The sequence below is a fragment of the Ranitomeya variabilis genome, chromosome 2, assembly GCF_051348905.1.
Source record: "Ranitomeya variabilis isolate aRanVar5 chromosome 2, aRanVar5.hap1, whole genome shotgun sequence".
In the NCBI taxonomy this organism is placed as follows: domain Eukaryota; kingdom Metazoa; phylum Chordata; class Amphibia; order Anura; family Dendrobatidae; genus Ranitomeya; species Ranitomeya variabilis.
Genome location: NC_135233.1, coordinates 79,024,246 through 79,042,481, shown reverse-complemented (window position 1 = coordinate 79,042,481; position 18,236 = coordinate 79,024,246). Strand labels below are relative to the sequence as shown.

Sequence of the window (18,236 nt, the reverse complement as noted above, 5' to 3'; positions counted from 1 at the left end):
TAGCAAAACGTTGAGCCTCCTCCTGAGACAACACCAAATTGTCCACCACATGAGTCCAAATCTGCTGCAACCTGTCAACCACAGAATCCACACCAGGACAGTCAGAAGGCTCAACCTGCCCAGAAGAAAAACGAGGATGAAAACCAAAATTACAAAAAAAAGGCGAAACCAAAGTAGCCGAACTAGCCCGATTATTAAGGGCAAACTCGGCCAATGGCAAAAAGGCCACCCAATCATCCTGATCAGCAGACACAAAGCATCTCAAATAAGTCTCCAAGGTCTGATTAGTTCGCTCGGTTTGGCCATTTGTCTGAGGATGAAATGCAGAGGAAAAAGATAAATCAATGCCCAGCCTAGCACAAAAGGCCCGCCAAAACCTAGAAACAAACTGGGAACCTCTGTCAGACACAATATTCTCCAGAATACCATGCAAACGAACCACATGCTGAAAAAACAACGAAACCAAATCTGAAGAGGAAGGCAATTTAGGCAAAGGCACCAAATGAACCATCTTAGAGAACCGGTCACAAACAACCCAGATAACCGACATCCTCTGGGAAACCGGAAGATCAGAAATAAAATCCATAGAAATATGCGTCCAGGGCCTCTCAGGGACCGGCAATGGCAAAAGCAACCCACTAGCACGGGAACAACAAGGCTTGGCCCGCGCACAAGTCCCACAGGACTGCACAAAAGAACGCACATCACGTGATAAAGAAGGCCACCAAAAGGACCTACCAACCAAGTCTCTGGTACCAAAAATACCAGGATGACCATCCAACACAGAACAGTGAACCTCAGAAATCACTCTACTTGTCCATCTGTCAGGAACAAACAGTTTCCGCACTGGACAGCGGTCAGGTCTGTCAGCCTGAAATTCCTGAAGAACCCGTCGTAAATCAGGGGAAATGGCAGAAAGAACCACCCCTTCTTTCAGAATGCCGACCGGTTCAAGGACCTCAGGAGAATCAGGCAAAAAACTCCTAGAAAGGGCATCAACCTTAATATTCTTAGAACCCGGAAGATACAAGACCACAAAATCAAAACGGGAAAAAAACAAGGACCATCGAGCCTGTCTAGGATTCAGCCGTTTGGCAGACTCGAGGTAAATCAGATTCTTATGATCGGTCAAGACCACAATACGGTGCTTAGCTCCCTCAAGCCAATGTCGCCACTCCTCAAACGTCCACTTCATAGCCAACAACTCCCGATTGCCGACATCATAATTGCGTTCAGCAGGCGAAAATTTACGGGAAAAGAAGGCACACGGTTTCATCAAGGAACCAACAGGATCCCTCTGAGACAAAACGGCCCCTGCCCCAATCTCAGAAGCGTCAATCTCAACCTGAAACGGAAGAGAAACATCCGGTTGACGCAACACCGGAGCAGAAGTAAATCCACGTTTAAGCTCCTGAAAGGCAGAAACAGCCGCAGAGGACCAATTCGCCACATCAGCGCCTTTCTTCGTCAAATCGGTCAAGGGTTTAACCACGCTGGAAAAGTTAGCAATGAAACGGCGATAAAAATTTGCAAAACCCAAAAATTTCTGAAGGCTCTTTACGGACGTGGGTTGAATCCAATCATGAATGGCCTGAACCTTAACCGGATCCATCTCAATAGATGAAGGAGAAAAAATAAAACCCCAAAAAGAAACCTTCTGCACCCCAAAGAGACACTTAGACCCCTTCACAAACAAAGCATTGTCATGAAGGATCTGAAATACCATCCTGACCTGTTCCACATGAGACTCCCAATCATCAGAAAAAATCTAAATATCGTCCAGATATACAATCAAGAATTTATCAATATAAGTCCGGAAGATATCATGCATGAAAGATTGAAAAACAGATGGAGCATTAGTGAGCCCGAACGGCATCACAAGGTATTCAAAATGGCCTTCGGGCATATTGAACGCAGTTTTCCATTCATCACCCTGCTTGATACGAACAAGATTATACGCCCCCCGAAGGTCAATCTTTGTAAACCAACTAGCCCCCTTAATCCTAGCAAACAAATCGGAAAGCAAAGGTAAAGGGTATTGAAACTTGACCGTGATCTTATTCAAGAGGCGATAATCAATACAGGGTCTCAAGGAGCCATCCTTCTTAGCAACAAAAAAAAATCCCGCTCCCATCGGTGAAGAAGATGGCCGAATATGCCCTTTCTCCAAAGACTCCTTAACATAACTCCGCATAGCGGTATGTTCAGGCACAGACAGGTTGAAGAGTCGGCCCTTAGGAAACTTACAGCCTGGAATCAAATCAATCGCACACAATCACAGTCCCTGTGCGGTGGAAGAGAACTGGACTTGGGCTCATCGAATACATCCTGAAAATCAGACAAGAACTCTGGAATTTCGGAAGAGGAAGAAAAGGAGATGGACATTAAAGGAACATCATTATGAACCCCCTGACAACCCCAACTAGTCACAGACATAGACTTCCAATCCAACACAGGATTATGTACCTGCAACCACGGAAAACCCAGCACGATAGCATCATGTAAATTATGAACAGATCAAGGACACAGATAACAGAAATTTAGGTTGTACAGTACTGATGGTAAATGAACTAGCGATCCTCTTTGTCCGCTTATGGCAGACTGAATCTACATGAGAAGCGTCGCCACAATAATAGCACAACCTATTCTGACGTCTGAATCCTTGTCGTTCTGTTTTAGACAGAATCCTATCACACTGCATTGGCTCAGGACTCTGCTCTGAGGACAACGCCACAGCGCGCACAGTTCTGCGCTCCCGCAAGCGCCGATCAATCTGAATGGCCAGAGACATAGAATCACTCAGACCGACAGGCGTGGGAAACCCCACCATAACATCTTTAACGGATTCAGAAAGACCCTTTCTGAAAATTGCCACCAAAGCATAATCATTCCATTTAGTCAACACAGACCATTTTCTAAATTTCTGACAATACAATTCTGCCGCCTCTTGACCCTGAGACAGGGCCAACAAGGTCTTCTCCGCTTGATCCACAGAATTAGGTTCATCATATAATAGTCCTAAAGCCTGAAAAAAGGAATCTACATTAAGCAGAGCCGGATTCCCAGATTCCAGGGAAAATGCCCAATCCTGTGGATCGCCACGCAGCAGGGAAATAATGATTTTAACCTGCTGAATGGAATCACCAGAGGATCGAGGTCTCAAAGCAAAAAACAGTTTACAGTTGTTTTTAAAACTCAAAAATTTGGACCTGTCACCAAAAAACAAATCAGGAGTAGGAATCTTCGGCTCTAAAACAGGAGTCTGAACAATATAATCAGAAATTCCCTGTACCCTAGCAGCAAGCTGGTCTACACGAGAAGCTAATTCCTGAACATCCATGCTAACACAAGACTCCTCAGCCACCCAGAGAAAAAGAGGGAAGAAAAGGCAAAGCAAACTGCAGAAAAAAATGACTCAACACCTTTCTTCCCTTCTTCTGAGATGCATTTAACTCATTGTTGGCCAGTTGTACTGTTATGATCCGGTGACTTTGGAGCCGCATGAAACTTTCTCTGGAGTAGGTGGAAACTGTACTGACCGCAAAACCTGAACTAGCACCGCAACTAGAAGTAGCCGTGGGGTGTGCCTAACAAACCCTAGACACCTCGACACAGCCGGAGGACTAAATACCTCTGTAGATAGAAATAGGAATACTACCTTGCCTCAGAGCAGAACCCCAAAGGATAGGCAGCCCCCCACGAATATTGACTGTGAGTAGGAGAGGAAAGACACACGCAGGCAGAAAACAGAATTCAGCAAAAGAGGCCACTCTAGCTAAATAGGGAAAGATAGGACAGAATACTAAGCGGTCAGTATTAAAACCCTTCCAAAAATATCCACAGCAGATAATACAAAAAGTTCCACAATCTGACTAAAGACATGGAATGTATATCTACAACTCCTGAGAATCCAACAAGACTGAGAAAATACTGACACAATCTAAGTTGGACAAAAAACAATGAATAGCACTGAATTATTAAGCACACAGCATGTGTGCCACAAAACAAAACCAGACACTTATCTTTGCTGAATTGGCAGCAAGGCAGAAGGAACCAAACAAGGACCAACACCTCCCAAAACCATGGACAACTGGCAAGGACTAATGAATCCTGCACGCCTAAATACCCCAGTCAGAACTGCAATCAGCAGATACACCTGACCAGGACTGCAACCCAGGGACAACTGCATTACCACCTACAACCACCGGAAGGAGCCCAAAAGCAGAATTCACAACACTTTCCCAGACAATCCGGCTGCGAACCGGAGGATAAAGTTTGAGATATTTTGTAAGTTGCCAAAATAAAGACATTTAAGTTGGAGTAACCGGAGTCACTGCCTCACTACCGCACGGTGAAAGTCACTGCATTACACCTGCTACCAGTTGCCCTTCTGTAGGGGACAGGGACCTGGTGAGCTGTGCAGGCGGGTGGAACCATTGTTGCCGGGAGTTGGGGTTCCGGGGGACGGATTTGAGGGGCGCATGGGAAGCAAGGCTCATGTGACAGGAGGGAGAGTGACGCAGGGAGAAGGGAGGATAAAGAGCAAAACGCGCGAAAGCAGGGGCAGAGAAGCGCGGGAAATCTCTGAGGAGAGGAAACTGCAGCGCAGTGGGTGTGAGTGTGCAGGCCGCAGTGAGACTTGCTGGAAGCAGGGGGAAAACGTGCAACAGACAGTGCGGGCAACTACCAGAGCCCCCAAAAAGAGGCGCATTCGTCGTCAGCAACCCCCCAGGCAGAGGGGTAGTGCTGACCAGCTCAGGGACAGTATTACCGCGCTCCCTGAGAACACCTTGCCAGAGAGTGCTACAAACTCGCATGGTTTCGTCTCAGCTGTGACTGATACTGATTATTCTCCTAATCCTCCTCAAAAAGACTCTTCTCTGGACTGGGAGACTGTTACCTCGGATCAACGTCCGCCTGCAGGAGGGAACGCAGCACCGCAAAAGACATTCTGGACTCGACTCTACGCCTGGGCCCGTCGCCAGAAGACACCTCCTTCCTCCGCCATCAGGACTACGGCGTTGTCGGAGCCTCACCGTCAGGACTACATCGCTGAACCAGCACTGATAAGTGACCGTTGTTGACTTTATCTTAGTAGGGAGTCACTAGTGAGGCGCTGCCGCGTTCTACGGGTATAGTTCAGGGCGGCCATATAGTAATTAGGATTTACTGCGAGATTGTGTTCTTGTATATAAGTTCCCTGCGTGGAAAACGTTTGTCATCTTTTTGGTTGGAAGTTAAAAAGAAAGTTAAAAACGCTATTTGCTTTCTGGCTCCTATTTGTCCCTGCATCCTTCTTTACCTGCGGTCCCTACATTTGGCGTAGTCGGCAGGATGCAGGATCCAAAGAAGGAGCCAGAAGATACGGAGGATGGGGCTGGGCCTAGAGCTTCTCTCTCATTGGGGGCCATGTTAAACAATTTGCCCAAGTTTAATGGGAGCAACATGTTGTTGTGGAGCTGGACTGAAAGGATGAGGGGGCTGTTGAGAATGCATCCTATGACCCCGGCCCTGGAAGCTGAGGTAGCCATTATGGCATTAGACGGAGAGGCCCGAGATTCAGTGATGTTGAGACCCCCCACAGAGCGGAATACTTTTACCGGGGTGTTACATGTGTTAGAGGGGACGCACGGGGATCCCACCGACGTGGGGGAGCTGCGGGCCCGGTTGTTTGGACGGCGACAAAAAGAGGGCGAGACTGTCACTCAGTACATGAATGCTCTGCAAGAGCTAAACATTGCAATCGTGCGGAAAGATGGTATGGGGATGGGACATGTTGACGTGACCCTGCGCGACCAACTGGTGACGGGACTGCGGGACGAGTTGACCAAACAGGCTCTACGTGAACGAGTGCGGGTCGACCCGCGCCTGACTTTCTCCGACATAGGCAATGAGGCCCGCACCCGGGAGCAAGAGAGGGGGGTGACGGTCCTGACAGGAGAGGCTCGGGTTATCCAGACCGCTGCACCAGGAGGGGGTGAGCCGTCGTGGGTTCAGGAGATGCGGCAGGAGCTCAAACAAATCCGAGACGAACTGGCCGAAGTTAAAAAAAATGCGCGAAGCCCAAGGGAGCTACCCCGGGGACAAGGGTCTGGGAGTCCAGCTCGTGGCGCTCGTTCAGGATATTATCTGGTCCCCGGTGCTTGCTATGGTTGCGGGGAGGCAGGACATTTCGCACGGGAGTGCCCCCGGAGAGGGAGGGCCTCGTCACGGCGGGCGTTAAACTAGAGGACTCCGAGCTAAGGGGACGACGCTCGGAGTCAGAATCCCCGCGGATGGGTGGTGAAAGTCCCGAAAATTTGGTTGCCAGCTGCCCCCTGGTTTGGGCAGAGTTTGAAGGGCGGGCTGTACGTTGTCTGGTGGACACCAGATCTCAAGTCACGACTATGCCCGAGGCCTATTTTAGAAAACACTTCCCTGTGTCAGTCAGACCCCAATGGGGCCCCGTAATCCGGTTGCAGGCCGCCAATCAGCTGCCCATCCCAGTGGAAGGGGTCACCTGGATGCAAATATCTTTATGTGGGAAAGACCTGGGCCGCCGGGGGGTTGTGTTGACGCGGGGGGATCCCAGCCCACAACATATCGTGACTTTGGGGATGAATGTATTGAAGGACTTTGGCAGTTTGCTGTTAGGGGAGACCACACAAGAGACACTCAATCAGTGGGGGACCAGTACACCTCAAGGATCCGTGTTCAGACAGTTAGTGAGGGAAGTCCGTGTGCAAGAGACCTTTCAGGAGGGAGACATACTAGGGAAAGTAATCACCTCCCCGACAGCATAAGTGACGTTTCCCCCAGGACAGACTGTTATATCCCTGCCCATCCGAGCTCGCATCCCTCTGGAAGGAGTGCAAGTGCAGGTTGAGCCCACCTTTACATCCCCTTTGCCCACAGGACTGCTGGTGGCCCGATCTCTGGCTACTGTTAAAAATGGGGCCGTACCAGTGCGATGTGTGAATGTGGACGAACACGATGTCGTGCTACGGGTCCGAAGTGAGATGGCCAAAGTGTTACGACCGTTAGAAGTGATGCCTCCTCCAGATACTTTACAGTTAAAGGTGGATTCCCCTGATCCCTGGATGGTCAGTGTCCGGTCTACACAGGATCCTGAGCTGATAGCGTTCCGAAAAGGTCAAACTATTCTGGAACATATGCGAGCAGAATTACCGGGTCTGGATCCATCACAAGTCTCGCGAGTGCAGCGGCCCCTTGGACACTATGCTGAAGTGTTTGCGCAACATGAAGATGATTTTGGCTGTACTACGGCCATCGAACATGGAATTCCGACCGGAGATACAGTGCCCATCAGGGAGCGGTACAGACAGATTCCCCCGCAGATGTACCAGGAAGTAAAGACGTTGTTAGGCCAGATGCTACAAAAGGGAGTGATCCGCGAGAGTCAGAGCCCGTGGGCTGCCCCGATCGTGCTGGTGCGGAAAAAGGACGGCACGCTCCGGTTCTGTGTGGACTATCGTAAGCTAAATGCATGCACCGTCCGAGACTCTTATCCACTTCCCCGTATCGAGGAGTCTCTCTCCGTGCTGGGTCGAGCCAAATATTTTTCCACCTTAGACCTAGCCAGCGGATACTGGCAGGTCCCGATGACAGAAGCAGATCGTCCTAAGACAGCGTTCATCCTTCCCATGGGACTATTTGAGTTCAATCGAATGCCGTTTGGGCTGGCCAACGCTCCAGGCACCTTCCAACGATTAATGGAGCGGTGTCTGGGGGATTTGAACTTCGAGGCCACTCTCATTTATCTGGATGACATCATCATCTACGCCCCAACATTCGAGGAACATCTGTGCCGACTGGAACAGGTACTAGACCGGTTGCTGAAATACGGGCTTAAGGTGAAGCCCCAGAAGTGTCACTTGTTCCGGGAACAGATCGAGTACCTGGGGCATGTGGTGTCCGCCGAAGGAGTCCGGCCATCGCAGGAGAAGATTGCTGCAATCCAGGAGTGGCCCACACCGGAGACCGCTAAGGATGTACGGGCGTTCTTGGGCCTCGCTGGGTACTACCGGCGCTTCGTGAAGAATTTTGCTCGCCGTTCTCACAATCTACAAGTCCTGCTGAAAGGAAGCTCCCCCAAGGAACGGGGAAAGAAGATACAATGGCAGGAGCCACAAGAAGCAGCGTTCCGGGACTTGAAGACAGCTCTCATGGAGCCGCCGGTGTTGGCTTATGCGGACTTTTCGCAACCGTTCATCCTACACACCGACGGCAGCTCTCAGGGATTGGGGGCTGTGTTGTCTCAGGTTCAGGATGGGCGGGAGAGAGTGATCGCCTATGCGAGTCGGTCTCTTCATGACTCTGAGTTGAACCCAGACAATTACAGTTCTTTCAAGGTGGAGCTGCTGGCCGTGGTGTGGGCTATGACGGAGCGGTTCGCTGAGTACCTGGCCGGTTCCGAGGTGCTGATACGCACGGAAAACAACCCATTGGCACATCTGGAAAATGCGAAATTGGGTGCCCTAGAACAGCGTTGGGTAGCCCGGATGGCCAAGTACAGATACCGTATCCTTTACAAGCGAGGAGCGGAGAATGTTCATGCTGACGCATTATCTCGTCTGCGGAAGAATCCCCCAAGAACTAACCGAGATGAGGAGCTGGAGGGAGAAGAAATCCCCTACGCCATCGGGGGCGCTGCTCAGACGGCTGTGAGCCGGGAACAGACCGGGAACGGAACGGCTGCAGGACTGTTGGTTCAGAGTCGGGATGAATGGATACGGCTACAACAGGAAGACCAGGAACTAGCTCCATTGCGACAGTGGATAACGAATGGTCTATTGCCCGTGAGAACCCCTGGACAAACTCTCCCGTCAGACCTGAACCTTCTTCTGCGGCAGTGGGAGCGCCTAACTCTTCAGGACGGGCTCTTATGCCACTTAACCATGGCTCAGGCAGATTCCGAGCCGACCTGGCAGATGGTCTTACCAGGGCCTGTGGTGGCCGCAGTTGCTAAAGAAGCTCATGAGTCCGGGGCACACTTCGGAGTGAAGAGGACGTTTAAGTGGCTGCAAACTCGGTTCTATCATCCTCGGCTGCTTGCGGAAGTACAAACTGCCTGTAGACAATGTCGACAATGTGAGCTAACCAAGTCACCGGAGGAAAGGGCACCTGTGCAGAGCATCACGACGTCTGCCCCTTTTGAAGTATTAATGATAGACTACATTACCATTGGAGCAGCGCATCAAGGCTACGAACACTGCCTCGTTATGGTAGATCATTTTTCAAAATTCGCGGTAGTCATCCCTACCCGTGATCAGACAGCTGAGTCGGCGGCGAGCGCTATCTGTAAGAACTTTATTCAAGTTTACGGCTGTCCGAGGCGAATACATTCGGATCAAGGCGCCTGTTTCTTGGGCAAAGTCATGGAAGAGCTGCATCGCCTCTACGGCATTGATAAGTCACGCACCACACCGTATCATCCCCAGGGAAATGGGGCTTGTGAGCGGTTTAACCGGACTTTGCTTCAAATGCTGCGTGCGCTAGAACAAGATCAGAAGGCCCGCTGGCCGGAGTACGTGTCTGACCTAGTGTGGGTCTACAACAATAGAGTTCATCAAGTCACAGGACGCACCCCGTATGAAGTGGTCTTTGGGCGCCCAGGAAAAGGCATGACAGATCTGGAACTGTCTTTGGAGGAAGAAGGCCCCCGAACAGGAATGGCTTCGTGGGTGCGTGATCATCGGCATCGGCTGCAGACCTTACACCGACTGGTACACACTCGAATTCGGGAAGTGGAGCATCGGAGCACCCCTACAGCAAAACCCCCAGAGTTCCGGCCAGGTGATCGAGTACTCGTTCGAGAGCAAAGACCGCAAAACAAGTTAGACCATCGTTGGGAAAAAACACCCTATCGGGTGCTTCGCCGTATAGACCCGCATGGACCTGTATATGAAGTGCAGTCTGAGGCCCTCGGAAGTACAGGTACTCGCATTCTTCATCGCAACATGCTCCGGTTGTGTCGCTCTGTTGACTCGGACACCCCGGAATCCGCAATCAGGGAAGAGCCACCTACGACTGAATCCCCCAACAACCATTGGTGGGATGAAGAAGATGATGAAGAAGAAGAACGGCGTCAAAATACTCCCCCTATCTCGACTACTACATTACCCCTGACCAGTCACTCTTCCGCTGACGACATTTCCCCAACACCCCCTATACAAGGACCCGAGCCACGACGTTCTGAACGTTCTACTGCCGGTAGACCCCCAACTCGCTACAGTCCTGACTTACACACTAGACAGGCCCAAGTGTGGAACAACCCGTCAGGTGGGCGACCTGTCAGTGCGAAGGCCTCGCCCAGGGACTGGCGAGCATACAGGGTGGGGGAATGTAGGGGACAGGGACCTGGTGAGCTGTGCAGGCGGGTGGAACCATTGTTGCCGGGAGTTGGGGTTCCGGGGGACGGATTTGAGGGGCGCATGGGAAGCAAGGCTCATGTGACAGGAGGGAGAGTGACGCAGGGAGAAGGGAGGATAAAGAGCAAAACGCGCGAAAGCAGGGGCAGAGAAGCGCGGGAAATCTCTGAGGAGAGGAAACTGCAGCGCAGTGGGTGTGAGTGTGCAGGCCGCAGTGAGACTTGCTGGAAGCAGGGGGAAAACGTGCAACAGACACTGCGGGCAACTACCAGAGCCCCCAAAAAGAGGCGCATTCGTCGTCAGCGACCCCCCAGGCAGAGGGGTAGTGCTGACCAGCTCAGGGACAGTATTACCGCGCTCCCTGAGAACACCTTGCCAGAGAGTGCTACAAACTCGCATGGTTTCGTCTCAGCTGTGACTGATACTGATTATTCTCCTAATCCTCCTCAAAAAGACTCTTCTCTGGACTGGGAGACTGTTACCTCGGATCAACGTCCGCCTGCAGGAGGGAACGCAGCACCGCAAAAGACATTCTGGACTCGACTCTACGCCTGGGCCCGTCGCCAGAAGACACCTCCTTCCTCCGCCATCAGGACTACGGCGTTGTCGGAGCCTCACCGTCAGGACTACATCGCTGAACCAGCACTGATAAGTGACCGTTGTTGACTTTATCTTAGTAGGGAGTCACTAGTGAGGCGCTGCCGCGTTCTACGGGTATAGTTCAGGGCGGCCATATAGTAATTAGGATTTACTGCGAGATTGTGTTCTTGTATATAAGTTCCCTGCGTGGAAAACGTTTGTCATCTTTTTGGTTGGAAGTTAAAAAGAAAGTTAAAAACGCTATTTGCTTTCTGGCTCCTATTTGTCCCTGCATCCTTCTTTACCTGCGGTCCCTACACTTCCACACAAATATGCACCAGTAGTTGTACAGCAAGTCTGAGTTCCAAGCTTCTGCCTGTAACACACCATGTCAAGGAAAATCTTAGCTGTATTTTTAGAATGATTTCCCCATGTGATGTAAACCTGATACTAGTCACAACATGGTTCTTTCTACTGTCTTTCCAGCAGATGGTTGATTATGAAACTTGCTTTCAAACATTGCATCAAGATCTTTTATAGAGATGATACCAGGGGGTTCAATAAACAAAGCTCTTACTAAAATGTTGCCGCATAAAATTATCACATTAAAATGTGTTTATTTAGAACAATCCTCATCACATGAAACCCTTGAGCTTTGTTTTGTTTCTCATCTGAAGAGGCACATCTCTTGAATAATATCTTATCAGGAGCAGGTTTGCTTCCAATGACTATTGCAAAACTGGTCTCTGTGGTGGTGACTTCCATTGACTTGCATTCCATTGATGACTTCTCTCTGGCTCTCTCTCTCTCTCTCTAGTTCAAGAAACTACATATCTGTGCAGTGATTCACTGTAACATCTAGTGTCTATGACACAGTAAGATACAGGAACCAAATTTAGATGTTCCTTAAAAGGATCCCAAGATGGAGTTGCCTCTTAGAGGTGTACTTACAAAGGTCTTCCCAAAATTGAAAATTATAGGTTAGACATGTCTGATCACGAAAACTGTAGTCCTGCGTCTCCCCTGTGAGTGGAGCATTGGTAGAGTGTCGGCACTTCCATTCAGGTCACTGGGACATCATTTAAAGTCTATGGGACTGAAGAAGGTATGTCTGTCAGTGCCATAGACTGAGGGAAGAAGTAGTAGGCAAAAGCGAACCCTTTCCAAATAAATAAGGACATAGGAACCCCGTTCTCGTGATTGTTGATTTTGTCCTTTTACACCCCTGCTAATCCCAGGATTATATAATTGCATTGAAAGATGGCTTGAATACTGTAAAATGTCTTTATTTTCATTTTGTTACAGGTCAGAAGTGGTGGCAGGAGTGGAAGACGTCACAAGAATTACAAGGGCAGAGACAGGTGCCTCAGGCTCATTCTGGAAAAGAAGCTTCTGTAACCATTTCCACAGAAACTTCTAAAAAAGGAGTCACTCCGGTGCCCAAAGTAAGAAGCACTTCATCCAGATCTTGTCCTCCTGGGAAGAAAGGAAGTACGACGACATCTGGAGCGAGCAGCCACCCAACGGCTACACCTGGAGGAAGCAACACCAGACTTGGCAAATCTGGAGGGAGCAACAGTAAAATGGCTAAACCAGGATCCACCAGCACCAAATCCGATACAACTGGAGTGAGTCCGAGCAAAACTCCTACAGGAACCAATACAAAACCAGTGTCCACCATGGCTGCCAGGTACATGTGTGCTAGTGCTACTGACAAATTCGTTCAGCCATAATATGAAAGTGAATGTACTCTGTGGCAATGTTTTACACATTTTTTTTATTATTCCCTACCAATTTCCCAACATATATACACAGTGGTGTACATTGCCATATACTCTATTTTGATAATCACGTTAAAATAGATCAATTTAATCCATTGCGAATAAAGAAGCCCTCTTCCTTTCAAAGTTTTTATCCTCTTAATATATTGCAGACATCATATTAGATGGCGCTGTGTAAGTACAATTGCTCATTTTGCCTTTCTACCCAGTTCATTCTTCTCTTTTCTGTGCTCAATGTAGAAACAGGAAGTCTTTTTTTCCCTGCACCAGTCATCCCCCTCTTCAGCTCCTGACCCAGCTGCTCCCTCCTCCCTAGGTCAGAGACTTTTGCAGTGACTGATGACTGATGCAGGGAAAATTGACCTCTTGTTTCTACATAGAGCTTAGAAGTATTGAAGTAGTCCGTTTTTAATCACATGAGGTCATAGACCTAATGGAAAAGAGAAGAATTAGCTGGGCAGAAAGGCAAAAGGAGCAATTGTAAGTACACAGTGCCATATAATATAACGACTGGAATATATTAAGAGTTGCGTGTTCAACAGTATATAATACAAGAAATATCAGCTATTATTGCTTCAAATAATGTGATGCTCAGAAGCAGCCAGGAAATGCTGAGTCTAAGGGCTCATACTCTTTTGCGTGAAATACGGCCAAGTCTCGCATGGTAACACCCGGCTCTGCCGCCGGCACTTGGGAGCGGAGCGTGCAGCTTCATGTATTGCTATGCGGCCGCACGCTCCGCTCTGGAGTGCCGGCGGCAGAGCCGGGTTTTAACCTGCGAAACTCGGCCGTACTTCACGCCAGTAAGTATGAGCCCTAAGAGCACAAGTTGTGATCGAAATGCGTTCAGTCTCCTATTGCCACCCTTCCTCTGGTTCATTCCAGCTGAATATGCCATAGCAGTTATTTTGTTTGTTTTTTTAATGAACACATAAAAAATTTTGATTTTATTGGATGAAGCTGGATCTCCTCTTCTACAAGTGGTCAGGTATTTCTACAAGGTCATATCTCTCCTCCGTGCTGCGATCAGGGATACGACACGCTCTTATTCAGACTAGACATTTTAAGTGGAAGTTCATTTTAAGGAATAAATCCATTTCCATGAATATAAAATAACTAGATGGTGGCCCGATTCTAACGCATCGGGTATTCTAGAATATGTATATAGTTTATTTATGAAGCTTTCAGAATAATGCAATTTATACACAGGATTCGGCCTGCTGGGCGTGACCAATTAGCGAAGCGTGGTTCAAATTCCACGCCAATTCACGTCCGGACTGCGCCTGTCGCTAATTGGTCACGCCCGGCCACGAAAAATCAGTGAAGCCAGGGCCTGCTCCAGGTTTTTGAGGGCCCCGGGCGAAAGAGTCTCAGTGGGCCCCCCTCTTTAACACATAACACGATTAATGATGCACAGATACAGCAGAGAAATATAGCACAGCCAAGTAGCATACAGCCCACATAGTATATAACATAGCCCACGTAGTTTATAACGCAGCCCACGTAGTATATAACACAGCCCACGTAGTACATAACACAGCCCACGTAGTACATAACACAGCCCACGTAGTACATAACACAGCCCACGTAGTATATAACACAGCCCATGTAGTATATAACACAGCCCACGTAGTATATAGCACAGCCCACGTAGTATATTGCCCAGCCACATAGTATATAGCACAGCCCCCATAGTATATTGCCCAGCCACGTAATATATTGCACAGCCACGTAATATATTGCACAGCCATGTAGTATATAGCACAGCCATGTAGTATATAGCACAGAGACATAGTATATAACACAGCCCATGCAGTACGTAACACAGGTCACGTAGTATAGAGCACAGCGATGTAGTATATTGCCCAGCCACATAATATATACCACAGCCACGTAGTATATTGCACAGAGACGTAGTATATAACACAGCCCATGCAGTATATAACACAGCCCACGCAATATATTGCCCAGCCACGTAATATATTGCACAGCCACGTAATATATTGCACAGCTACGTAGTATATAACACAGGCCACGCAGTATATAACACAGCCCATGCAGTATATTTTGCACAGCCACATAGTATATAACACAGCCCATGCAGTATATAACACAGGCCACGTAGTATAGAGCACAGCGATGTAGTATATTGCCCAGCCACGTAATATATACCACAGCCACGTAGTATATAGCACAGAGACGTAGTATATAACACAGCCCATGCAGTATTTAGCAATGTGAGCACCATATCCCTGTTAAAATAAAAGAATTAAGATAAAAATAGTTATATACTCACCTTCCAGCGGCCCCCGGATCCAACCCAAGCGTTTACTGATGCTCCTCGCAACACTCTGGTCCCAAGAATGCATTGTGGTCTAGCGAAATGATGATGTAGCGGTCTTGCGAGACCGCTACGACATCATCTCCCGAGACCGCAATGCATGGACCGGAGCGTCGCGAGGAGCGGGAAAGGTGCCGGAAGGTGAGTATGTAATGATTTTTTATTTTGTTTATTATTTTTAACATTAGATCTTTTTACTATTGATGCTGCATAGGCAGCATCAATAGTAAAAAGTTGGTCACACAAGGTTAATAGCAGCATTAACGGACTGCGCTACACCACGGCATAATGCGGTGTATCGCAGCTATTAACCCAGTGTGAGTGCTGTCTGGAGGGGAGTATGGAGTGGGCACTGACAGAGAGTAGGAAGGGGTGAATTCGTGGCCAGACTGTGCCCGTCGCTGATTGGTCAGACAGACAGACAGACAAACAGACGGAAGTACCCCTAGACGATTATATATATATAGATGCCTACATCTACATGTGCCTAGCATTCTATTTCTGTTGTCTAATATCATTGAATATAGTGGTAATAATGTGGAGATGCCGCTGTAGGTCAGTGATGTTGGTTCGGACAATCATTTTATGTGAATTTTAATTTATTATAACAATTGTCATTTCCTGATATTTTGTCGAGTCTCATGCAGTTACATTCAATCCCACTAGCTGGAGCTGTATTGTCTAAAAGTAACCCAGTACCCAGATCCAGACCCCCGGCAGTGAGCGGATCAGTAAGACCTGCGGACCTGACAGCGCACACGCATGAAAGCACAGCTACTGTAGAGGACAAGCCAGTGCTCACTGAAGGCAAGTCATTATATATATGAGCTGAAAGATGCACATGACCAGTTTCATGAATAAAAGAACCCCAATGCGATTTTTCAATGATTCGGCAATCAAAAGGTCATACGGGTAAGTTTGGAAGTGGTCCTACCATGAGGGTCCTTATACCTAACTAGAGAGCAGTACAGGTGTGCACACAATGAACTGTTATTTCACTATAAACCTGGGACTATCATTTTTTTTTTCCCATAAATGAATAGCACACATGAAAATAATAAACTTTGTAATATATCTTATCAGAGAAATCTGCTTCATTTATTCTGAAAATGGTCATATCAGAGGTAAAACCTGTCTTCAGTGACAACAGACTTTCCCATTGCTGAGATAGCAGATGACAGTTGGTGCTCAGAACATTCTATGGAGACTGTAACTGTTGTTTGAGGAGAACTTGCAGCAGAATGTCTGTGTCCGCCTCCATATCCTCCTCCTCTTCTCCCCATAGAACTTTATGAGCACCAACTATCATCTATCTCCACAGTGTGAATAACGTCATCTTCACTGAATGCAGATCTTACCTATGAATTGAGAGGGTAAGAACAATCCAGGAGGTGTAAGAAGCAGATTTATCTGATAAAGATATATTACAAAGTTTATTATTGAATTATGAAGTAAAATTTAAAATGACAGGTACTCTTTAAAGGGAATCTGTCAGCAGGGGTTAAAACACTAAGTTCAGGGATGTATCACTTATCAGGCTGTGTGCTGTTATTTACTCACAATGAAGGTGTTATCACCAGGTGATTATCACTGCCTGGTCTAGGTCTCGGGTGCCTGCTAGCCCAACCACGCCCCCCTCCTCTGATAAGCAGCTCTCTGTCTATAGACAGTGTACACAGAAAGTGGAGCTGTGGACGGATGAAGCTTTCCGAGCTCTGCTACATCTAAAAACTCTGAATGTGTCACAACTGGTGCACCCAGTAAACTAAGTGATATATCACTGGAATTAGTGACTCTCTTCCTACATCACATGAAGTAGAAAAAACCTGGTGACAGATTGCCTTTAAAGGGCTTGTCTGGCCTAAGGCTATAAGTCTGCTGTCAATCTTTGTGACTGCAGACTTGTGAGTCCACATATCGAATGCACTGCACGCGGTGAGGATTCCCTCGTGCCAGGAGCGGGTGATCATGTGACCATAATTATGGAATATACATACTTCCGGCCACATTCCGACTAGACTTGTCCAGCCTAGCTCAATACACTTGCATGGAGTGAGGCCGGATACAGTCTAGTGGGTATGTGACTTCATATATGAAAATCACTTGCGGTCACGTGCAATGCGAGGATTCACATAGATTGACTGCAGACTTGTGGCCTAAGGATGGACAGCCCTTTTAAGCTTCATCTACCAATGCAAACATAAAGCACACTTAATAACATCCACTTCGGGGCATGGTTTTGTTAAACCCTTTCCCTATGAGTCCTGATTTGAAGAACGGCCGCAGCAATATCAGACTGTTGTCAGGTATGTTACCTGGCAAGCACCGAATTCAGACAGTCATGAAAATGAGATGGGGTCTCCAGAGTCCCCCCTACTCTCCATATTCTCCTGTTTGCTGTGGCGGTCTTGCTGCTGCTGCTATCCAAACTGCTCCTCCTGCTTTGCAGAACATTAGTGTCAGAGAACGGCTTAGAAAGCAATTCCCTAATATAAGAATAGGAGAGACGCTGGCGAGGCAGTCCATGCTATATGTAAGACTGAGTGGCCGGATACAGGCCTTATTACATATTCCTCCGATGTAGCGGGGAGGATGGATTTATGTAGACGCTTGTAAATAAATGATGACTTTGCTCTCTTTTCCAGCTTCTGGCCCCGCAGCGATTAACAGCAGCTCCTTCCTGCCTCGCCTGGGTTTAGCGCGATCTCTCTCTCGTACCAACGAAACTCTATCAGAGGCGGCAGATTTATATCGAGCAGTCATGAAAATGGCTCCAGAGGTAAAGAACTTATAAACGCCCTTATAGGAACCTTTTAGGAATCTTCAGCACAGTGCAGCCACATATCACAAATTTGCATTGGAAAAGGTGAAATCCGCAGCGTAAACTGATTTACCGCCGGTTTCAAACCTGCGCCATTGGTGAATGTATGCCGTGGGTTTTCTCCTCTACTGGTGGCTCCACGATGATGCTGCTGTAAGGGTGCGTTCACTCCGAGTGGAAACTCGCTAAAAGGTCTCAAAAATTCAGAACTCCTCCAAAACGTGTAGTTTCTGCTCGGTGGTTATGTGCTTTGAGATGCCAGCGCGGACACGGAATATTCGCTTACAAATCCAATTAAGTTAAAAGCCGTCTGCTTTTTCCTAAAGCGGTTGTGCCGGCGGTTT

General features: G+C 48.1%; 2 protein-coding genes across 2 annotated transcripts in view; both read left to right on the top strand.

Moving 5' to 3' along the window:
* Positions 1-18,236, top strand: part of LOC143804462 (uncharacterized) — a 523,411-nt gene that overhangs the window by 466,460 nt on the left and 38,715 nt on the right. The window lies entirely within an intron of this gene.
* The window catches only part of LOC143804460 (uncharacterized), a 34,431-nt gene that overhangs the window by 7,651 nt on the left and 8,544 nt on the right, over positions 1-18,236 (top strand). Inside the window, exons 2-4 of the mRNA XM_077282576.1 lie at positions 12,255-12,639; positions 15,738-15,878; positions 17,717-17,850. Of these exons, the coding sequence (XP_077138691.1) occupies positions 17,833-17,850 (18 nt within the window). The 5' untranslated portion in view covers positions 12,255-12,639; positions 15,738-15,878; positions 17,717-17,832. The remainder of the gene's footprint in view (positions 1-12,254; positions 12,640-15,737; positions 15,879-17,716; positions 17,851-18,236) is intronic.